This window comes from Drosophila gunungcola (assembly GCF_025200985.1).
Source record: "Drosophila gunungcola strain Sukarami chromosome 2R unlocalized genomic scaffold, Dgunungcola_SK_2 000004F, whole genome shotgun sequence".
NCBI lineage: Eukaryota > Metazoa > Arthropoda > Insecta > Diptera > Drosophilidae > Drosophila > Drosophila gunungcola.
This window is the reverse complement of record NW_026453167.1, coordinates 1,027,787-1,048,538: the sequence shown is the minus strand read 5'-3', so window position 1 is coordinate 1,048,538 and position 20,752 is coordinate 1,027,787. Positions and strand designations below refer to the sequence as shown.

The following is a 20,752-nucleotide window of genomic DNA, read 5'->3' as shown; positions in this document are numbered from 1 at the left end:
CACACTTAACCCCACAATGCCGACCGGGATTGTGCCTTGGGACAGGGAAACATTCCACCGTCGCATCAGGTGGAGACCTGGTCCAAAGTGCGTCAAAACTAATGGCCAACGACAACAAAGTAAATGAAGCATGGCTCCCGGGGCCAGGACAAAACCAACAGGGCAGGCCAAAGAGGTCAGGACATGTGAGAGCCGTCAGCCATTGCTCCCGTCCCATTCTGCCCTCTCCTTTCTATTTTCCAGAATGTCCAGAGATCCTGACCCCCCTGGTGTCCTGATGTCCTCCTGTCCTGGCTCGTAATAGGCAAAATGAAAAATCTATAGAGTTAAATGAGTGAAAATCAGGAAAATGCATTAATGAATGAATGACAGCAGGCACTGTCAACAGCAGGAGCAGCATCCCTCTGTCCACTTCCCGTCCTGCCAGTCGTCCTTTTTTCACATCAGCTGGGGCCGCAGGACTTTCAGAGCGTACGTGAGCATTTTGATCGAAGGTGTGTGCGTTAAGGGAGGTGTTTCACTGGAAAATATCGTTTTCTGTTTCAAACAAATATATATATATGAGAAGTTAAAAATGTTAACTTCATCATATCTCGAATCTTAGGTACAATTATTTATTTAGAATGCATGCGGAAACGTGGGAAAAATTCTTTAACTTAAAAGGTATTTATTATATAATTATAACTATATTTTTCTCAGTATCGGGTGTATGAAACACCGACACTAAAGAAAGTGCAATAACACCCACAATCGTTGTTGCACAAGGCTGCGTCACATTTACCAAGTATTTAATCTCATCCTTTACTTTATCAGATTAAATCTAGTTATTTTATAATTATAACTATATTTTTCTCAGTGTCTGTGATGCGTCCCCCTGTTATCCTGGATGGACAGGTCAGGCTGGAGTTGTGCTCCCTGCTGAGGCTGCCTCGTTGGATGTCTTATTTATGAATGAACACACGCGGGAGGTGGTATGTAGGTACATATGGACTTGGGGATTGGGGATGGGTTTGGCTATACGGCTATATGGCCATATGGCTGTGGGGTCGGGAGCGGAGCTACTGGTAATGCTGATGGGCTTAGTGTGCTCTTCAGAAGGTATGATAACCGAAGTTCAACACGTACGCAACTAGTCCACGTCCGCTCATCCGGGTCCGTTGTGTTGGCATTCCTAATAGCCCGGCATCCAAACAGTTGCAGCTTCCCCAGCGGATGGTGCATTCCCCCACTGACAGTTGATGCCCGGCAGTCACTTGTTAGCCTCGTAATGGTTCTATTTTCGGGAAATACCAATCCTACAGCCTGGTCTTGGATAACTCGGCAAGTTGTGGCAACGCTGCCTCCGAAAACCAATCGAGCATACTTCGAGTGCCTCCTGTTGTGCCCCAATCATTTATACCAACCTCGGTTTTCCAATTGCACATGCACCACCACCTGACCCCTGCCCCTTGTGGGTACACTAACGAAAGACGACTTGTCTTGTCAAAAGTGTAAATACGGAAAACCATCTTTTGTCGAAAAATAACAAATCCTTTTATCTTTTCTTAGTCCATTTAGCTAAAATGTAAAATAAACAAATGTGGTTTTTTATATCTTCTTTTTTTTTAAATAAGAGTATTTACCATTTGGTTCAAAATGCACAAATTAAATTATCTTAATACTAAAAGCAAACGGCATTTTAAAATCCAATTGGAAAGAGATGGAATTTATATTTAAAATATGGAAAACAAACTTAAGTTAAAAAAACTACAAAACTTATAATTTTTTATAGACCAACTGGCAGTTAGTTACAAAAATAATCAAATGTTTTTTTTTTGCAAGTCTTTTATTTGTTTGTTCAAAGCGCTACAAGATTTTTTGGAAACAATCTAAGAAATAAATATCTAATTCTTGTTGTTTAAAATTTATACCTTTTTTTCATGCCAATAAATAATGAATATAAAAAATACTGTTTGAAATGAATGGAATAAATAACATACCAAAAACAAATAAAGTAAACTTTTTATTTTATTCAAAAATAATGGAATACATCATGACTGAAAAAAAATTAGTAGTTCAAAGAGTTTTAAAAAAAATGTTTCTTAAATATCTTAAATAACATCTCACTACAAGCTTGTTTTTAATTATAATATCCGATTTGTAATATTGTGTGAAGACTAATGGCCAATTTAACTTAATAGCATTTGTCGAGTGTAGGACGACCCGCAGTGCAGCAAACATTTTTCGCCTATGAAAACGTTGTCGCATATTAACGTAATTAGTTCATGCGCCCCAAAGAACTTTGGCCCAGTCGACTGCAACTGCTGACCCTGTCTGTCCGCCCCCCTTGACCCCTCGCCCCTTGCCCCATACCCATTTCCCCATCCACCATCCACCCTCCACCATTTCACCCCTCATGTGTTTGCGGTGTTTGGGAATTGTGGCCGGAATGATGATGTCCAGGACCCTGGCCATTAAGCCCTGCCCGATGAGCAGCCGTTGCGTGCGTGTTTTACATACGAATATGGCTAGCACCGACTGGCCAAAAACAGTACAGTGCGGGCCAGGGCTGTTAATTGAAACGTGATTGTGCCGTAGGTTTGGGTTGGTGGGTTGCTTTCTGAGAGGGGGGTTGGCTTAGGCGCTTCCTTTTTTGACACTTGCAATTGCAATTGTCATGTGCCCCAGTCCACCAACTCTGAATGGAAACGAAAATAGTTTCGCATTTAAATTTGCAGCAATATAATTTAGTTTATGCTTTTGGGGTTTGGAGAATTGAATTTGCACGCATGCACAATTGATTTTGAATGCAAAGTGGCTTTGATATCGAGTGCATTATTAATTTGCCACACACGCACACACAAAAGGAGGAACACACACGCACGTCCAGATGTCCTTTAGTCGCCATCCTTGGGCAGAAAACCCCCTTTATCAAACCACCCACTTACCCACTCACCCAAGCCCGGAAATATGTATTGGTTTTTCACTTTCGCAAAAACCCCCGACATTGATACTCGTCCGCCCGATGATGATGATACTGGCATGCGAGAAAGAGAATTTTAAATGGCCATTTAATGTGATTAAGCCGGAGTCCTAGGGCATCAGGTCTGCTCCTGCATTTTCCAATTTCTTATCGGCGCCTGCACTTGTGGTTCCCTAATTAGAGTTCTAATACGGGGATGGGGAAGTTCTGATTCCGGGTCATGTGATTATCGTAAGTCTCACTGAAGTGCTGGAAGAAACCGTAATAGAATTGTGCGCATTAACGCATTAACCTGAGGAGAGGTTGGGCTTTAATTTAGCAGATTGGATGGGCGATTATTTGCATTTGTTTGCTTAAGTTTTCACAGAAGAGGATATAATGCAATTGAACTATTTACTTCTTATTAAGCTAGTTTTGACAGATTTCAATTTTGAAAAAGGGTTTTGATACCTACCTTCTCTACGAAGACATAAAAATAATACGATACTTAGTTTGCCAGGATATTTAAGCGTTAACGCATTTACAAAATTTACAAAATATCTTTGCACATTTTTCCACAAGACCCAATTTTCAATTAAAATAAAAAAGAAAATTAGAGCTCAGTTCCAAAACTAGACCATAAATATTTGGTGCTCATAAGATAATTTTTGGATATTTTTATCTTTAATCGTGCATTGTATGCCATTGGTTTAGTTGTGGCATTTCCATTTGTTAAGATTTGCAGGTCAATGCAATGTACAAAAAATAAATACCCTCAAGTTTTGTAAATCATAACAAGGTCGTTATTTTATTCAATATTAAATTCTTAATCTGCCACTTATTGCAATTTAAGCACTTCATGCCTAAACAATTACTTGCACTAAGATGAAGATCCTCCCGCGTTCGAAACAAATGAAATCGATAAGCTGAACACGGCTAGACTCTGCTTTTCCGGAGGAAAACCCAAGTAGATTGCACACCCTTTTGTCCGCCCCAAAAGACAAGCCCGTCAAGAAATTGAGGCTATGTCATTTGTTTAGTTTGTTGGCTCAATTATTTAGTAGCAACCGGGCAGACCGAACGCACCGAATCGAGGCCTTTCGAGACAGGACTCTCTGTACGCAAAGGCACGTGTGTGTGTGAATGTCCTTGCGGTGTTTATGCAATTACATAAATTCTCTGTGTGACAATTTCGATTTGGGTTTTCTTTTATTCAAATTATGCCTTCAAGTCCATCAGGGCCCAACACACTTGAGCTCTCTGCTATAAAATATTTATTGCCGGCAAATAAATCCCACACACTGACACGAGCAGACGTCGTTATGGTAATTAATTTCAATCCAACACGAGACCTGGCATAATCTTATTTATGCGACTTGTGTGTGGGCAGTGGGATTTGGCATTTCTGATTTAGCATTTAGCATTTACCACTTCGGATTTTGCACTTTTCATTTTTCCCCTATGTTTCTTACTAATTGATGGGCCAAGAAAAAGATATGTCAATCTCTTACCTTATTCTCGACCGCAACAAAATCAATTGCCTGTCCAAGGGGCCTGGCCAATATTTGAGCTGCTGCTGCTGCTGCTGCTGCTCATGCAAAATTTAATTTTAATTTCTAGTGAGCAAATATTGCAAAAGTGAGAACAAGCCAATTTCCTTTCACAGCATTCGGGCGGTATACACATTTTAACCACTTGACTGCACTGCGGCTACGACTTGAGCTTAAATGCGGCCAGAAGTCAAACACTGGCTAAGTTTTCGGCCCTGCCTGCTCCTCCCTCTGGATTTCCCTCGACTAGTCTCCCCAAATACTAGTGTGTTTCTGTCAATTGACATGCAGACCTTGCCTGGCAGCCGTAAATCGGCATAAATAATTCATTATTGCCGCCTCGTTGCGCATAAATCAAGTCACTGGCCCTGGCCCGCACACAAGCAGTTCAGGCCTAAACGCATTTAAAGAGCCAGAAACCGAAAAAAAAACATATGGTAAAAATAAAAAAGTACAAAAAATGTACTTGGAGATGCCGGGGATTGAACCCGGGGCCTCTCACATGCAAAGCGAGCGCTCTACCACTGAGCTACATCCCCGATGGGAAACTGCCTCGCCAAAATGCATTTTCCACTGGCTACAAGGGATGCAAAAGAATTAAAGGTGCATCAGGAAGAAAAGGATAAAGGAGCAAAAGGGGGTTGTTAAAAGGAAATCACAGGTAAAAATTAATAGTTTTATATGTACAATAAAATAGACAACGTCTTATTCTTAAGTTTGTTTGTTACTTTCTTGGTTGAATTCTACAAACTTATTAAGTTATTATAAATAACTAAGTCGGAGTGATTACTGCTACTAACTATTTTTTTGTGCCTCAAAGTTTAAACACAACCTTTTACTTTGAAATGTCTGCTTATTCTAGTTTATTACCCTAAATGAAACAAAGATTTGCTTACAATAATTTGCTAGTCTACATAGTTAACATAAATTTGTATTTAAAATGTAATAAAACTGTTATTTACCTTAACGTTCTTACAAAAACAAACAAACAAATTACTAATCTAACGCTGCGTCACCATTAAATTTCATTTTGCCCAGCAACCACCAGCCACTTATTTTTATAGACATTTTGCCCGCAAGTCGAACATCGGGGATGTAGCTCAGTGGTAGAGCGCTCGCTTTGCATGTGAGAGGCCCCGGGTTCAATCCCCGGCATCTCCAAGTACTTTTTTTTCTCTTTTTTTTTACTACGATCAGTTGCATGATATACGTATTTTTTTTTTCCTCCACCACTATTCTGAAGCGATGCTTTGCGGTACTTTGTCTCTATTGTCTCGCCGATTTTCAGCCCGCTTCGCACTGAAAAAAGCCGCACATGATCATCGGTTGAAAATGATTCCGATTCTGAGATCACAAAACCAAAAAAAAATCGATTCGCTTCTTCGTAAAATCGATAAAGTGATCCATGTGAGTAGCAGGCGATCAGGAATGAACAGCAAGTTTCGTACCGCTCGCACATTTTCTATACGCCCGCATGATCGTTTCGTTTCAAAACTATAAAATGATGAGTGTGAGCAAGATGGCCAGCTGCTGTGAGTGAGATGGCAGTACGCAGAGAACCGTGACCAAGCAAACGCAAACATATATGTATGTATACATATATGCCGGCTAATTACGTATGTGTGATATTTTATTTTTTATTTCCCCAGCGGTGTGCGCGTTTTTTGTTTGAGAGTTGAATTGAATCGGTTCCGTTGGCTTTCTGAGTTTTTCTGGTCGCCTGGTCGCTTGCTTAAGAAGATTGAACGATTTTTGCACGGTTTGGGGTTTTTTTAAAAGTTCATTTGAATTTCCAGTTTCGATAAGTAGAATTCGACAAAAGATGAGGGGAATTTCTCATCGAACAAGCAGGAATTTTTAACCCTTATATTGGAGATTTTTCAATATCTATTCTGAGCTCTTCCATTTAGTTTCCCCCTTCATGGCAAACGCAATTTAAATCATTTATTACGAAAACCCGCTGTAGGATTAAAGAAAACTTTTTTATTACAGTTGCCTGCCCGGAAACTTTTGGCAAAATCCCACGACAGGCCAACCTGCATTTGCACCTTCTTTTCTTTGTTTTTGTTGATTTTTCTTCTTTTTTTTTGTGCATATAAATTTGTTGCCTAATCCGGCGACGCTTTCTCAGGGAGTTGCATTAAATGCCGCACCATTTGCTATAAATATTCATGCAAATGGGCAGAGGTCTAAGAAAGCAGCGCCACCACCAGAGATAAACAGGAAATCGAAAAACAGAGCAGGTGACGCCCTTCGCTCGGCCTTAATTAAATGTAAAGGAGTTGCGCTTTAAATGCAATTACCCTGCTTTAAGTGGGAACTTATTAGCAATTTCATAATTGCCGGCACTACTTCTGTCTATTCGCCTTTGCCATTCCAAGAGTTGGCGGGTCCAACTTTTTCAAAAACTAATTAAAACGATAAGACCCAGCGAAATGTCATCAAGAAGTCCCCAAAAACGGCAACATAACACTGGAGGAAAAAAGGGACAATTAAAATTAAATAAAAAAAACTGTATAAATTAATTTTGTTTAAATGTAATTATTTAGTGTTACACTTTTAGTCCCATTTTATTATTGTTAACGATTCGATTCTAGAGACCTTATTAATTGTTAATATCCCTACACTCAAAATAAACAATACCATTGAAACGAAAGGGTTTTATTTTGAAAAACTAAGTTATTTTATTGTATTTTCTATTGATTTGGGACGACACCTTTCGTTTTTTTTTCTGTACAACTTGCCGGTGGAACTTCGACTATTATTCTCTTGCGATGTTTATCTAAAGATCGGGCCAAATTTGCATTAGCACACGGCTTTTGTTTGTCTCCCACACATGAAGTGAAACGAGTGGGCGGAGGGGCGGTGAAAGTCAATTTACTTGAATGGCCAGGCGGAAATTAAATAAATTCCATGAGCAGACGTCAGGTGAGCCAGGCCGAAAATGACAGTTGTCAGCTGTCAAAAAGCAGGGACAAAAGTACAGTTTGACCACATGTCCATAAGCTTAAAATGTTACCAACTCACCCACCCACATTTTGATTATTAGATCAATAGCTTAGATTCGCTTTGCTTGGTATTTACCAAGGTTTCATTACATTTTCTGGGAGCTCGTTACGAGATGGCATCGGATTTCGGTTGCACTGTTAGCAAATAAAAAGGGAAATGCAGTACCCATGAATCCCATTCTCGGTCATCCTGATTGATTTCCATACAGGTAAGGCACTGGCTTGGAAACAACGTTGGACACTGCTGATAAGCAGCCAGACAATGGTCATTAAAGCCGTTCCAAAGTGAAGACAATGGAGAGCTTTAAATCGAAAGCATTATGTGATGGGCAAAAATAATGTATTCCCGAAGGGTGATTGGCACATATGTAACTATAAGTAATAAAGTACTTTTTTAGGGGTGCTTCAAAATGTTTTAAAAAGTCGATATTAATTAACTAAATTTAGTTTATGGAAAATCGATTCTAATTAAATTAATTTAATTTGATAATTAATTTTGCATAGATCTCTGCTTTTATTGGATTTTTAGTAAAGTCGTATTTTTCTTGGCAGAAAAACAGAAACATATAAGAATTTTCAAAACATTGTACATTTAATTTGATAACTACAAGTTAAATCGTATCATATTATTACGTTTAATAAAATATTAAGAATAAAAAGCTTCCGTTGGCTTATTTAGCCAAAAGACTGCAAAAATGCTGTATACATTTTTGTTCAGTTGGTCTTAACAACCTTAAAGTAATTTAATATCAGGTAATAAGTTGTAATAGAGCTATCAAAGAGATGTACACAAACGTTTAGATAAACCAATTCCTGGTAGTAAATTCTAATATGCTTCCCGGGATCTAATTATAAATATTTTAATCTTTTCGATTTAGACTACCGATCAAACTTATTGATAGAGAGCTCCTTTCGTTTTGGGGAACCCACCACATTGATCCCGCCACTTTCGGGTATTTTTCTGGACACCCCAAGAGTATGCAATAGATATATAAAAAACGATCGGGCTTTTTTTACCTGGTGACTGGAGGAGTTCGGGTTTTGGGTCTCACCTGCGGACGCTTCAGCGGTCGAAATCAGTTACGATTTGCCCGCGAAAGCGTTAACAACGTCCAACGGATAATAATATTTATAGAAATAATACCAGAAAGATATAGCTCCCTCTCTCTCTCCCTCACTCTTTTTCGCCTGTCAACAGTTATTTTAGACGAGCGATTTTTGTGTGACTTTTTCGTGGGCTCGCTTTCGATTTTTCGTCGTTCGGCTGCTCTTCGGTTTTTTTGCTGTTACAGCTCCTTCATTAAGAGATAAGTAAGGCTTAAAAATAACAACAGCGCGTGTGTGTGTGTGTGTAACTGCGTTTGCATACGAGGAAAAAAAGCAAGAGAGTGCAACAGCAACACAACTGCAGCAACAACTTCAGCAACAACTTCAGCAACACCAGCAACTTAACAACTCAACAGCAACAACAAACTGAAATTCAACATTAACAATAGCATTTGAAAGGGAATTTTTTCTATTTGTTTTAGCGGTAAGTCGAGAAATGAAATTTGCAGCCTTGAGACAGTTTTAAAACCACTGAACTTGAGAGAGAAATGCCAGTAGAATATCAATTGACTCCATTGGAATTCCTGTTTCGATTGAGTTCCCCAGCAACGTGCTAAACATAAATATTGCAAAAAGAAAAAAAATACAAAAATAACATTAAATAATTGCCATGATTTAACAAAGTTAATAAAAGTCCATTTCATTTATTAGCCATCCCAATTGAAAGCCATAAAAACAGCATTTTCAATAACTGAAATTAAATAAACAATTTTACACACGCAAAGCGATCCGGAATGGAAAAGAGAAGGCGCTTAGGCGAGAGGAAAGAGAGGCTGCAATCAGCCTTAACGATTACACCGCAAAAAAAGGGTATTTTTTGAGGCATTTATTAACAGTTTGTTTGCTCAAATGAAATGCTTATATCAAGCAGTAAAAAAATTAATTTTAATGAGTAATAACGTTATATTTATTTGGGATACAAAACAATCATTTTAGGAACCACCAGAAACAAATTTACAGTAACTTAACTTTTATTAAAAAAGCTATTACCAACTGTTTTTTTTTTTTTTGATTAATAATTAAAAGATATTATATGCGCAAAACTATTAAAGATAAGAAGCTTTATGCTTAAAAAAATTTGATATAAAAAGTTGTTTTCTGTGGACCCAAGCTGAATAAATAGACTAAATAAACCAAATTCAAATACGTTTTATTGCGTACCGCTAAATGTTTTGCCCTGTTAACTGTTTTTGGCTGCACTAACATCCACACCGCCTTACATAATAATTGTTTTGATTTATTTCCCCCTCTCGCTCGCACGCTCTTGCCCCCTCTCTTTCGATCGCATTGCATAAGGCTGTTTTCAAATGCGACATGCATGCGATTTTGTCTCTTTTTTTCTTTTCGCTTATCGGAGGGGTCTCTTTTTTAAGCGCTATTCATAATTCGCTTTCAGTTTGGCATTTTCTTCTTCTTCTTCTTGGCAGTTAAGCACTCCCCAGAAACACCTCCCTGAAAAACCCCCAAACCCCACCCTCCTCGAAAAACCCATTCCCCTTGGGGTTTCGACCAAGTGACAACTCTGGTATTCCAGCTATGTCCCAAAGCAGGTTTCTTTGATGGTTTTTTTTCTTTATTTAGTCTTTTTCTCTGTTTTTGTTTAGACTTTGCTTTTATTTTTTTAATTCACCGGTTTACTTCACCTGAGCTGCTTGGTTGTGCATTTTTGTCGCGTGTGTTTCTGGTTTTTCAGAGTGTTTTTGTGGGTTTTTCTGTGGCACTTGCCACGATTTAGATCCAAATCTTCTGCGTTCTGCGCTTGTCACTAGCTATGCTAATTCGATTAATGTCTGCGGCTTCGGTATTTAGCGAGCGGGTTTTGCATTTAACGCAACCACAGACCATCGCTTTTTGACACATTTCGCGGATGGAAAGATCTTGGGAAAGATCATTGAAGAAGATGTCTAGAACACAGCCAGTTAATAAAAATGGATTGGCCCAGAATTTCTGGAATTCTTCTTATTTTGCGCTGTTATTTTTAGGTTCGTTTAGCTTTGTCTATAAAAAGTGACCTGTACCTAATCTTAAAACAAAGATCCAAAAGTTTCCCATGAAAGGATTAATTCTACATAACACCTTTTTTTTTTTGCAAATTTCCCAGAACTTATTCAATCTTAAAATTTGGGGTGAAAAGAAGACAGATCATGATAGATACAACTATGACAACTAATTTTTCTCCAGAATTCCCCCATCGAGACGTTTTAATAAATTACGTGATTAGATACCACAGATCTCGATTTCAATATATCATTTTTATTTTGCCCCTGCAAACAGCTGATTTTGAAGGCCAAAAGTGATCGTGATCGCTTTGATCGCCTTTTCGAATTCGAAGCCTTGAGTGCTGAATGAAATTTTAAGCGAAAATAGACAATGATAACCGTTTGGCTTCCATAGAATTCGCAAACTTCGTACCTATTTATCATATTTAGGCGAAAATCAAGTCGTGACTCATGAGGTTCCCACATCCATTCATTTGCATTTTGAATGGCATGCGAAAATTTTCACAATTGCAGTGTCTATGCACAATGGATGCTACCTGAATGTACTGTATATATAGTATTTTAGCTTTTGCAAAAGTTTCTTATAACTTTGATATGAGTGTATTGGCAAAGCAGAAATTTGCACACTTGGACGGCGCATTGTTTGTGCATTATTATTACTTCTACTTAAGCTGGCGATCATCATTTTTTCTAAACGTTAATTTATAATATTCTCAAGGTCTTCGCTTAACTGAGAAAACGTTTGACGCATTAAAAAAACAAAAGCTGTACTCTCCCGAAACCAGCAAGTTAATTTATGAAACCGAAGCTTAGAAATTTTACTTTTCGCTTTTGATAAACTTTCGAAAAATAAACAAGACAAAATATAATGGTATAAATTATACAAAATATGTGCCTTATTAAATGGATGGGGCGAACGAACGAAAACGAAAGCCCCAATCCCGGTCGGAGTTTCAGTCTGAGTCTAAGTCTGGGATCTCTCACAAAAATGTTTTACTTTTCCTACTCCCTTTTTTTGTTTGGCTGCTCGGACAAAAGACCCAAACAAGATTCAACAGCCGAAGAAACGCCTAAAAACAGCAGCAGCAGCAGCAACGAAACAAGTACAAAGCCAAAGATATTTCAAAAGGCCAGCACAAAGCAGCCAGCGGAGAGAAGACCAGACCGGGTGAAGCCAAAAACAGGTTCTAGAATCAATTTTTATTTTCTCAAGCTCAACCAAAAAATAACTACAGAAACAGAATAAAACGAAATCCAAGACGCAACAGGAAAGGAATTGGTTTCTCATTTGGCCGAAATTTTGATGCTCTAATTACTAAGATAGATTTTATTGCTTGAAATTATTACCTAAAAGTGTAGCTGATAATTATTACCAAAAAAAAAAATCATCATTACAAAAAATAGTCTAATGATAAAAACTTCATATTAAAATAATGTATTTAATAATACCATCTGCTTATGAACAAAACCCCTCGGGAATGTACTTACAAAATAAAACTATTATATATTAAATATCATAAAATGTAGCTTATAAACTGGCACTGCAGCCTTCGTTATACAAGTTTAATACAAATATCTAGGCTTCAAAAACAAGCGATCTATCGAATGTGGAGAAACCCCTTAGTAATATACATAATAGCGCAATATAACTTTTATGAAAATACATTTACATTTATTGTACAAATAGAGTTTATTTTGGATGGCTTCGCCTTGAGAAGTTAACTATGACTTTAAGCTAAGCCAACTAAATGTTTTATTATCATTCATAACTATAGACATCCTGTCTAGCCTAAAACGACTTATATATATTTTTATGATGTACTTCTTATTCAATTTTTAAAAGAACCTTTAAGGAGGGTATTTCGAAAATATTCGCCATCTGAACGCACGAAAAATATTTGAGGCAGCCGCAGCATCAAAATGAATTTGGTTAGGACCAGGTTTCTACAGATACAGATACAGAGATACAGCTTCTAAGTGGCTCTCCCTCTGGTAAGCCCGCCCCTTCCCTCGACATCCCTCACTCAGGGCGATCTTTATACCTTTTTTTTATTATTATTTTGCTGGTTGCTAAAAAGTATCTGTACTCTCGGCCCGCAGTGTCGTCAGCGTTTGTATCTTTGTGCGGGTATCTTTGCAAGTTTGGTGGTGTGTGCGGTGCCACATGCACACGTTCTGTCAGATACATTGCGCCTAGAATTTTTCAGCCAAGTTTTATGAGCTTTTTTTTTAGTTTTTGGTCAGAAGAAACAAGTCGACTACACGACTTACATCCAAAAACAATTTGTGTTTCATCTGCAAGACAGCTTGGCCAGCATTTTAAATTCATTTTTTATTGACATTTCCTCTTGTCGACTTGAATTCTATAATTTTACACGTAATTTCCACAGCTGGCTGGCCTGTTGTTTTGGGCGACTCTTGCAAATTGCTTATTAAAGTTTTGATTGATTGCTGAGTACGCCCTGAGATCCGTTGTACAAAAACCTGAAACGCTAAGAAATGATATATGTACGCCCCTTGGGGTTTCTCTTTTCCCATCGTTTTTTTCTCGCTAATGAAATGTGCGAAGTGTAATTGCAAGATTCACTTTTTTGCAAAAGAGTTTTAATTTATGATCGAGTCGCGGGTTATTTTATGACCAAGGGCACGAGGGATTGAAAGACAAATTGCACTTTTATGGATACTTTGGCTTGATTTATCAAATAAAATTTTTTTATGGCTAGCATGTTAGTTTTATAACCATTCAAATGTAAGGATCTCTGCTGCTTTTTTAGACTAAAATTAAACAAACCTGTTTCTGTCTTGACCCTACTTCCATGTGACCAGTGTAAGTAACAGGTGAAAACCCAAAAATATTGTGTAAATATGTTTATCATGAATATTTTAATGGAATTTATTTGTTATGGGCGCGGTTTAATTCGTAAGACAAGTGTTTACAGTAATGTGACTTCTTTTGTCAACTTTTTCCCGCCTGCAGGTGGCTGAATCTCTGAGATGAGACTGAAGTCAGAGTTTGGGGCCAGGCAGGTCACATTCAGAGTCAGAGCCAGATTTACATTCACATTACAGCATTCGCCATTGTCATTGAATAATAGAAAAAACTTTAGTAAGCAACTAAAGTATGGGTCAAGACTTCTAGAACTTTTAATACCTTGGGTTAATTAGTTTTTTGAATAAGAAATACTAGATTTCGTTATTATATTTATTTTAAATATAACTACATCCCACAAAAAATGAAAGTTTAGTTTCGTAAAGTGTGTATTAATAAAAGCTACAGACAGCATTAAAGTATAAGTAATTATTCAATACTAAATAATAAACCACATACGTTTTATGCATTTTTCATGCACAACAGTTTAAAATTCATCTAACAATAGTTTTGTTTTAGGAAAATTTGTATTTTATTTAGTGCTTTATATATAAGGAATTTCTTGTAGCATTAGGATGGTGATAGAATTTATAAATAAATTTATATCTGACAAAAACAAAATTATATAAAAGAAAATAAGTTGTATACCATATTTTATTTTTCAAATATTGTTAAGCAAATGAACAACATTAGTTCATTTTAAAAACTGGCTTTGTTGAAAATATATCAGCCAATTATCCGTGAAGAAAAGTTTCGAATTTCCAAAACCTAATGAAATGGGGATTGTCTTAACCAGTTTTCCCTAATCACTGGAATTTGTGACAACCCTTCGATTTCGTCTAATACTCCCTCCATACTTTAAGCCTTAGCCAGGGGTATGCAAAGAATAAATAATCATAACCAGTTTTGCAGAGTTTCCCAGCTGTACTCGAGGTGTTTGCTAACCATTCTCAGACTCCCGCGGCGAAAACAACCGACAGTCACTCAAAAGACGCATCTTCTCGCATATGGAATCTGGTATTTGAAATCTGAAGTCTCACGTCTTTTGTGAGAGAGGCTAGGCTGCTAATGAATTTTTATGGAGATCTGTGAAAGTGATTCATGGGTGGCTGTGAAACTGTCATCACATCAGATTCCACAGCAAGGTGCTAAGCGAACCCTAAAACGACTGGGCTCTCTGATCACTTGGTCGCTTGGTCTCCCAAAAAAAATGGCCTCACATAATTACCCATTCATATCAGCAGAAGTGGACAGCATTGCTCTTGGCCAGAAATTCCTTAATTAAAAATCAAGTTGCGATAAGATTGTCGTCGCGAATCCATGAAACAAGCAAAATATTTGATAAAGTCAAACACAAAAATTAAAATGTGTCTTAAGTTGTTGAGATAATGGCAGAGCGGTAAAATAAACGAAAGAAAATCAATTATGGGTGTCCCTCCGTGAAGTCTAAATGGCTCAACATTGAAATGGATTCGTTATTTTTCATAAATCGTCGTTCACGATCCGCAGATAGTGAAAGTTCTTCATGCTCTTGTTTTTTCAGTTTTCTATATGTTTTATTACCTAAGTACAAATCTCGGTTCGCAACTGGCAAATGTTGTCAGCCTGTGCTTAATTTATTACGTAGCCTTTAACTTTTAGTCACTTTTATAACAAGCAGCGAAATTATCATCATCGCTGTGTGTTTGTTGGCTTTGCTGTCTGGCAGTAAGTTATTTGTGTAATAAGTTTCTAATTTTTATTATTTTTAGCTTATCTTTAAATGGCTTGTGATGCATCATTCGAGCAATGTGAAGGGCTTGCATAATACTTACTTTTCCACCCGTTTAGCCACTTATGTCAAGGCTAATTGGGATTCATGTGTATTATTAACTTGAGAAGGTGCACTTTGGAAAAACGCCTTTAAAACTGTATCGTTAACAGTTTCTAACTTGTTGCTATATACAAACAAAGCTACTTTCATTTTCTATAAATTTGTACTATCTTCAAGCCATTGAAAGGAAATCGCTGAGGAGTGAGTCGACCAACCCTATAATATCTGATTACAAATCCGTTCCCATGAATTGATATCTTAAATTGCCCACTCCCCAACAATTTCAACCATCTCGTATGACTCATTTATTTAGCATTCGCCTAATGAATTTATCACCTAAGCAAAGATGAATATGCATTTTATTTTTATTGTCATAAGCCCAAAATAAACCACTTGTTTTATCTCTTATATGCTCTATTGTTTTCCATTTATATTTCGTAGCTTATCGTATACTGACTTTGCATATTTACACAAAATATAATTAAATTCCGTTCGAATGTGCGAACGCGAAAATTTAACAATACACTGCAATGAATTTAATTAGATTTCACTTGAAAGAATGCCGCCCAGACCAAAAGTTCCCGTTGAGAAAATCCGAAATGTTCTATAGTTTAAGGTATTGGGGTATAACGGGCATGGTGGGAGGGGGGTTGGGGTTTTGGTGGGATTGGAAAATCCCTTACCGAATCGAAATCAACTACCTGTAAGTGCCTAACGGCTAATTTGCTTTAATGATGAGAAACCGCTTAAGTAAACAAACAACCAAACAGCCAACAACAATAGAGGCTGTCAGTTGTCCCCATGCGGGTTTCCAAAAGGGGGCGGTAAAGTGGGCATGGGCATGGTGGTGATGGGAAAGGGGAAGGGCAGGGGCTAGAAGCTTTGGCCAGCGGACGATTCCCCAAGCATTGTGAATGATAAAACCTGCGAGTGTATGTGAGTGTACTTCATGCTTGATTGCAAATTCAATTAAAGTTTGCGCAGTTCTCGAAGCTAGAGAATCGGAGAATCGAGAGAGAAACTGGAGAGAGGGGGAGGGGCATTAACTGACAACGGGAAATCGCTTAGCAGAGCAAAAAAAAACGATTTATGAACTTACGAAATTTCACAAATTATAGAACCAAGGTTTTCAATTATAAAGGGGAAACACAAACATCTCTAGACTTAAAGTCACTTTAACAAAGTTACAGAGAAATTACTTAAATAATTTTTCAAAATTTGTTTTTCACCTTTATGAATAAATAAATTTGAAATACATTTTCTTAGACAGGTTTTAGCAGAGTCCGCTCATTTTTTTAATTACAGAGAAATTACTTGCCCGGTTGTCCAAAAATGAGTTTATAATTAGTACAAAAAGAACCCACTGATTAGTTTTCATTATTTTATAGCACCATCTTCAATTACACTTAATTGCATTTTTAATAATAATTGTGTACCTTATTAACCACAAACACAACATTATATGTTTCGTTTAATTTCCGTCTATCACTTTAACGATTTCTTTGTTTGTTGCCTATGATGTTTTGTGACGTTTTTTTAACTGTCAGTTCCGCTTCCTAATAGAAATATAAATCGACTGGTTGTGAGTGCCATAAACCTACATACATGCGAGAGTATAGACAATTATTATTACTTTTATTATTATTTCGATCCCATCCCATGCAACCAAATCCCCCTTCTCTCCCCTTCCCTTATATTGTTGGTTCTGAATTGAATTTTTTTGCGCCTCATTGTTTACCTTTGTATTGAATTAAAAATCGCTTACAATGGGAAGCTGGCAACAACAGCGATTGGCGGTGGGAAAGTCAAGGTCATACCCCTTCCCGCCCACTGCCCAAAAACACGAGCTCATCTTGTTTCAATAAATTAGGCATCAAAAGGGGTGAAGTGGGTGGGAGGGGGGTTTGATCGTCCGGAGCTAATACCAACACTCATAAATCTTACAGCCAACGGATGATTCAACTTTCGACCAACAAAAAAAAATGTCCAAAACAAACCGTAAAATAACAATAACATAAATAAGTACATACAATAAAAGGCAAGCGAAATTCAAGCTGAGGCGGAACACAATTGCCTTTGTAATTTGCAATGCCTGAGACGGTTTTTTATTTAATTATTCAAAGTTCAGGGCTTTGAAGTGGACTGTTGCATTTATTGCCTGAAATTACGGCCAATTAATACTGATAACGAACAAACGATGTGTGTCCCATCACAAATTAGCATGTTAGCAAATCGAGTGCAACGCTGCCAAAAATTAAGTTCAAGTCCTCAAGGTAGTCGGGAATTTCTCAAACCGTTTTTAACATCAAAAACGTGATGGATCATTAATTAGATATGTCTACTCTGTCACATCAACAAGGCTTCAAAACCTTAGTTTTACAAAGTTATTTGATAAAAACAGTTTTAATATCTTTAAGTGAAATGAATTTGTGATATTCAAATAATATTTATTTCATTTATTTTTCTTCTCAATATTTTCCTTTCGCATTTACGAACTACTGTTATTTACGTTTTTTGTTAACATTTCAGGGAGTGTAGTTAATAAATTATTTTAGCTAATAACCCATTGCCAAGTCTTAAGGAAAATCACGTCCTATTTGTTTTAGTGTGTGGAGTATGGGAAAAACTCATTTCAATATACCTTTTATAATTTGAACTACATTAATATAATATTATTTTAAAAAGAGTATTTGATCAATAATTCAACGGATTTATGAACTACAGTTATTTACGATTATTGTTAACATGATAAGGGCTATATATTAAAAAAAATTTTCTTACTAATACCCTATTGTCAAGTTTTCTGGAAAATCACGTTCCTTTCATGGTCGTGTGTGGGTGGGGTGCGATAAGCGGGGCGTACTAAGCCAATTTTGACCCATGAGCACATGCATGTGGAATTCCTATTTGCCCGTTTTGGCAGTTTCGAAAGGCCGAAAGTGGAACAGCGACGAAAACAAAACCCAAACTTAAGCACGGGCCATAAAGGCTATTTGGTGAGCAATTACACTTATGGCAAGTACTTGCCAGATATGCCCATCGAAACTATCGCCAATCGGCAAATTGGCCAGAAAAAAGAGCCCAAGAAACACGTCTGGAGCGGACCTCTTGACCAGGGTCGAAATTTTGGGGTCAGGTAATGTGGGTCAGCATATTGTCAACGCCGGTCATAAAGGGAGTACGCGATAAGGTGGCCAAAAAGCTGAATGAACGAGAAGTTTCCTTATCATTCGGCAGTCGTTGTTTGCTATAAAAAAATATATATTATATATATGTATGTTTATCTATCTGGACTTTGTTGATTGCCCACCCCTAAATATACAAAAACACTACTTAATGACGAACTAAACACGATATTGCGACATTTCCATTCCAGACTCATGTCTCGTTTTCCGAAGAACAAAAGCTCATTATGAAATCTTGAATTTTATCAGCAAATATTTCTGGGGTAAATGAGTTTTTTACAAGCACCAAACACTATGGATTGTTACCCTGCAAAAAAATAACATTTATAGATTTTTTTCACCCTGAATAATATTCTGTCGTTAGTTATTAATTATTTTATATGTATTTTTCTTGTTAAATAAATGTTTTCGAATTGTTTTTTTAGTTAATAATGTTCTAATAAACTATCATTCAATTTTATCATATGCTAAGATACAGCATCCTAAGAAGATAAATATAAATATTATTATTTAGCAAACAGTTTTATACCTTATGCAGCGACGAATATGACCTTTTGAGGGTATCAGCAAACATGTCGAAAGAAATACAACGCTTAGAAAAAATTCATTTAGCTATCGCCTATACAGTGAGGCAAGTCAGTACGTTGCCCAGTTCTCAAATAATAAATTTCTTTAAACTAAAATTGTGATTATTCAATAACTTATTATTTAAATCAAAATTGATTTCCAATTGCCAGTTATTAAAAACAACATTCCTAAGGCAATAATAAAAACGTTTTATACCTATTTATTAACTAATTGTCCGTTGTATTTTTAACAAAATGTATTTCCAGAAGCCAATATGTCCACGCCCACTTCTCCAAAAACGCCCACCCCGCCCACTTTGCCGCCGGGCGTGACCAAAACCTGTCATATAGTTAAACGCCCTGATTTCGATGGGTACGGCTTCAATCTTCACTCGGAGAAGGTGAAGCCGGGTCAGTTTATTGGCAAGGTGGATGCCGATTCACCGGCAGAGGCGGCTGGCTTGAAGGAGGGCGATCGCATCCTGGAGGTCAACGGGGTGTCCATCGGCAGTGAGACCCACAAGCAGGTGGTGGCCAGGATTAAGGCCATTGCCAACGAGGTACGCCTGCTTCTCATCGATGTGGATGGCAAGGCCATAGAGGTGAAGACCCCGACATCTCCTTCAGCTGCAGCTGCCTGCAATGGAAATGGAAGTGCTGCAACCCAAAATGGCTATGAGGGCACCAAACAGGAGATGCCCGGCGCCAGTGCCAATATCAGTAGCATCAGTATGGTCAGCACCAAGCGATCCTCAAATGCCAGCAGCATTCAGAGTGGCAGCACCATGAATGCCTCCGATTTGGATGTGGTGGACAGGGGAATCCCGGCGCCAGCACCTGTGGTAGCCACGCCTCCTCCGCCCGTACAAAATGGAAGTAAACCCTCGTCGCCCATCAATAATAACACCATGATGAGCACACCCCCACCGCCGTCGGCCACCAAAGCCGGAATCAACAACAATGGCAGTGTCTATAACACCAATGGAAATGGAAATGGGAATAGCAACACAAATGGCATGACCACGCCCATTACGCCGCCCCCTGCCATGGGCGGTAATCGAGCGGGCAGTTTGAACCTGCCCCTGACAGTGGCCGAAATGAGGGCCAAATTGGCCTCTAAGAAGAAGTATGACCCGAAGAACGAAAGCGTGGACCTCAAGAAGAAGTTCGACATCATCCAGAAGCTCTGAGATGAATTGGATGGAATCAATCCCCCACCCAATCACCCAATACTTGTTATAATGTCAGCATGAGGAGCTAGAGGAGCTAGAGGAGCTGGTTTCGTCAGGCATACACCACACACACAATAATATACAATATGTTTAGCAATTAGTACGCAGAGTCACTTATTAACTAAGCAAGTTTTTAATTATTACCCCCTAAGAGCGAAAGAATATCCATACATACGACATACATGTATTCTTCAAAATTCAAATATGGCAAAAACTCCGATGGGCAATGTTTTGCCCTCGGTTCATTGAACAACTTTCGTTGAATATGTACTTAGTTTTGCTTGTATTTTTGTACAATAAATAAAGCAAAATGAAACAAGAAATACGGAGTGCAAGTGTTTTTCAATGGGGCAGCTGATCAAACAAAAAGGAAATAAGAGTTTGCTAATCGCGAAACTAGTGAGGCTGTGAAAATAAAATGATTCTCTTTAGATGATTAAAAAAAGTATATATACATGTTTTAGAATATTTTTACATAATT

The 20,752-nt window shown here is 37.7% G+C and overlaps 1 protein-coding gene and 2 non-coding genes across 3 annotated transcripts; 2 read left to right on the top strand and 1 right to left on the bottom strand.

Moving 5' to 3' along the window:
* Window positions 1-4,958: 4,958 nt before the first annotated feature.
* Window positions 4,959-5,030, bottom strand: Trnaa-ugc (transfer RNA alanine (anticodon UGC)). The gene has a single exon. It is a non-coding gene; the product is annotated as a tRNA-Ala (tRNA).
* A 550-nt stretch (window positions 5,031-5,580) lies between these two features.
* On the top strand, window positions 5,581-5,652 carry Trnaa-ugc (transfer RNA alanine (anticodon UGC)). Its single transcript has one exon. It is a non-coding gene; the product is annotated as a tRNA-Ala (tRNA).
* A 2,921-nt stretch (window positions 5,653-8,573) lies between these two features.
* LOC128253940 (Na(+)/H(+) exchange regulatory cofactor NHE-RF1) lies at window positions 8,574-20,594 on the top strand. Its single transcript, XM_052982657.1, has 2 exons — window positions 8,574-9,030; window positions 19,307-20,594. The coding sequence occupies exon 2, from the start codon at window positions 19,315-19,317 to the stop codon at window positions 20,227-20,229; it is 915 nt and encodes a 304-aa protein (XP_052838617.1). The 5' UTR covers window positions 8,574-9,030; window positions 19,307-19,314; the 3' UTR covers window positions 20,230-20,594.
* The last annotated feature ends 158 nt before the right edge of the window (window positions 20,595-20,752 follow it).

Excerpts from the sequence above, each read along its gene's own strand:
- LOC128253940 (XM_052982657.1), top strand. The coding sequence starts at position 19,315 with ATGTCCACGCCCACTTCTCCAAAAACGCCCACCCCGCCCACTTTGCCG.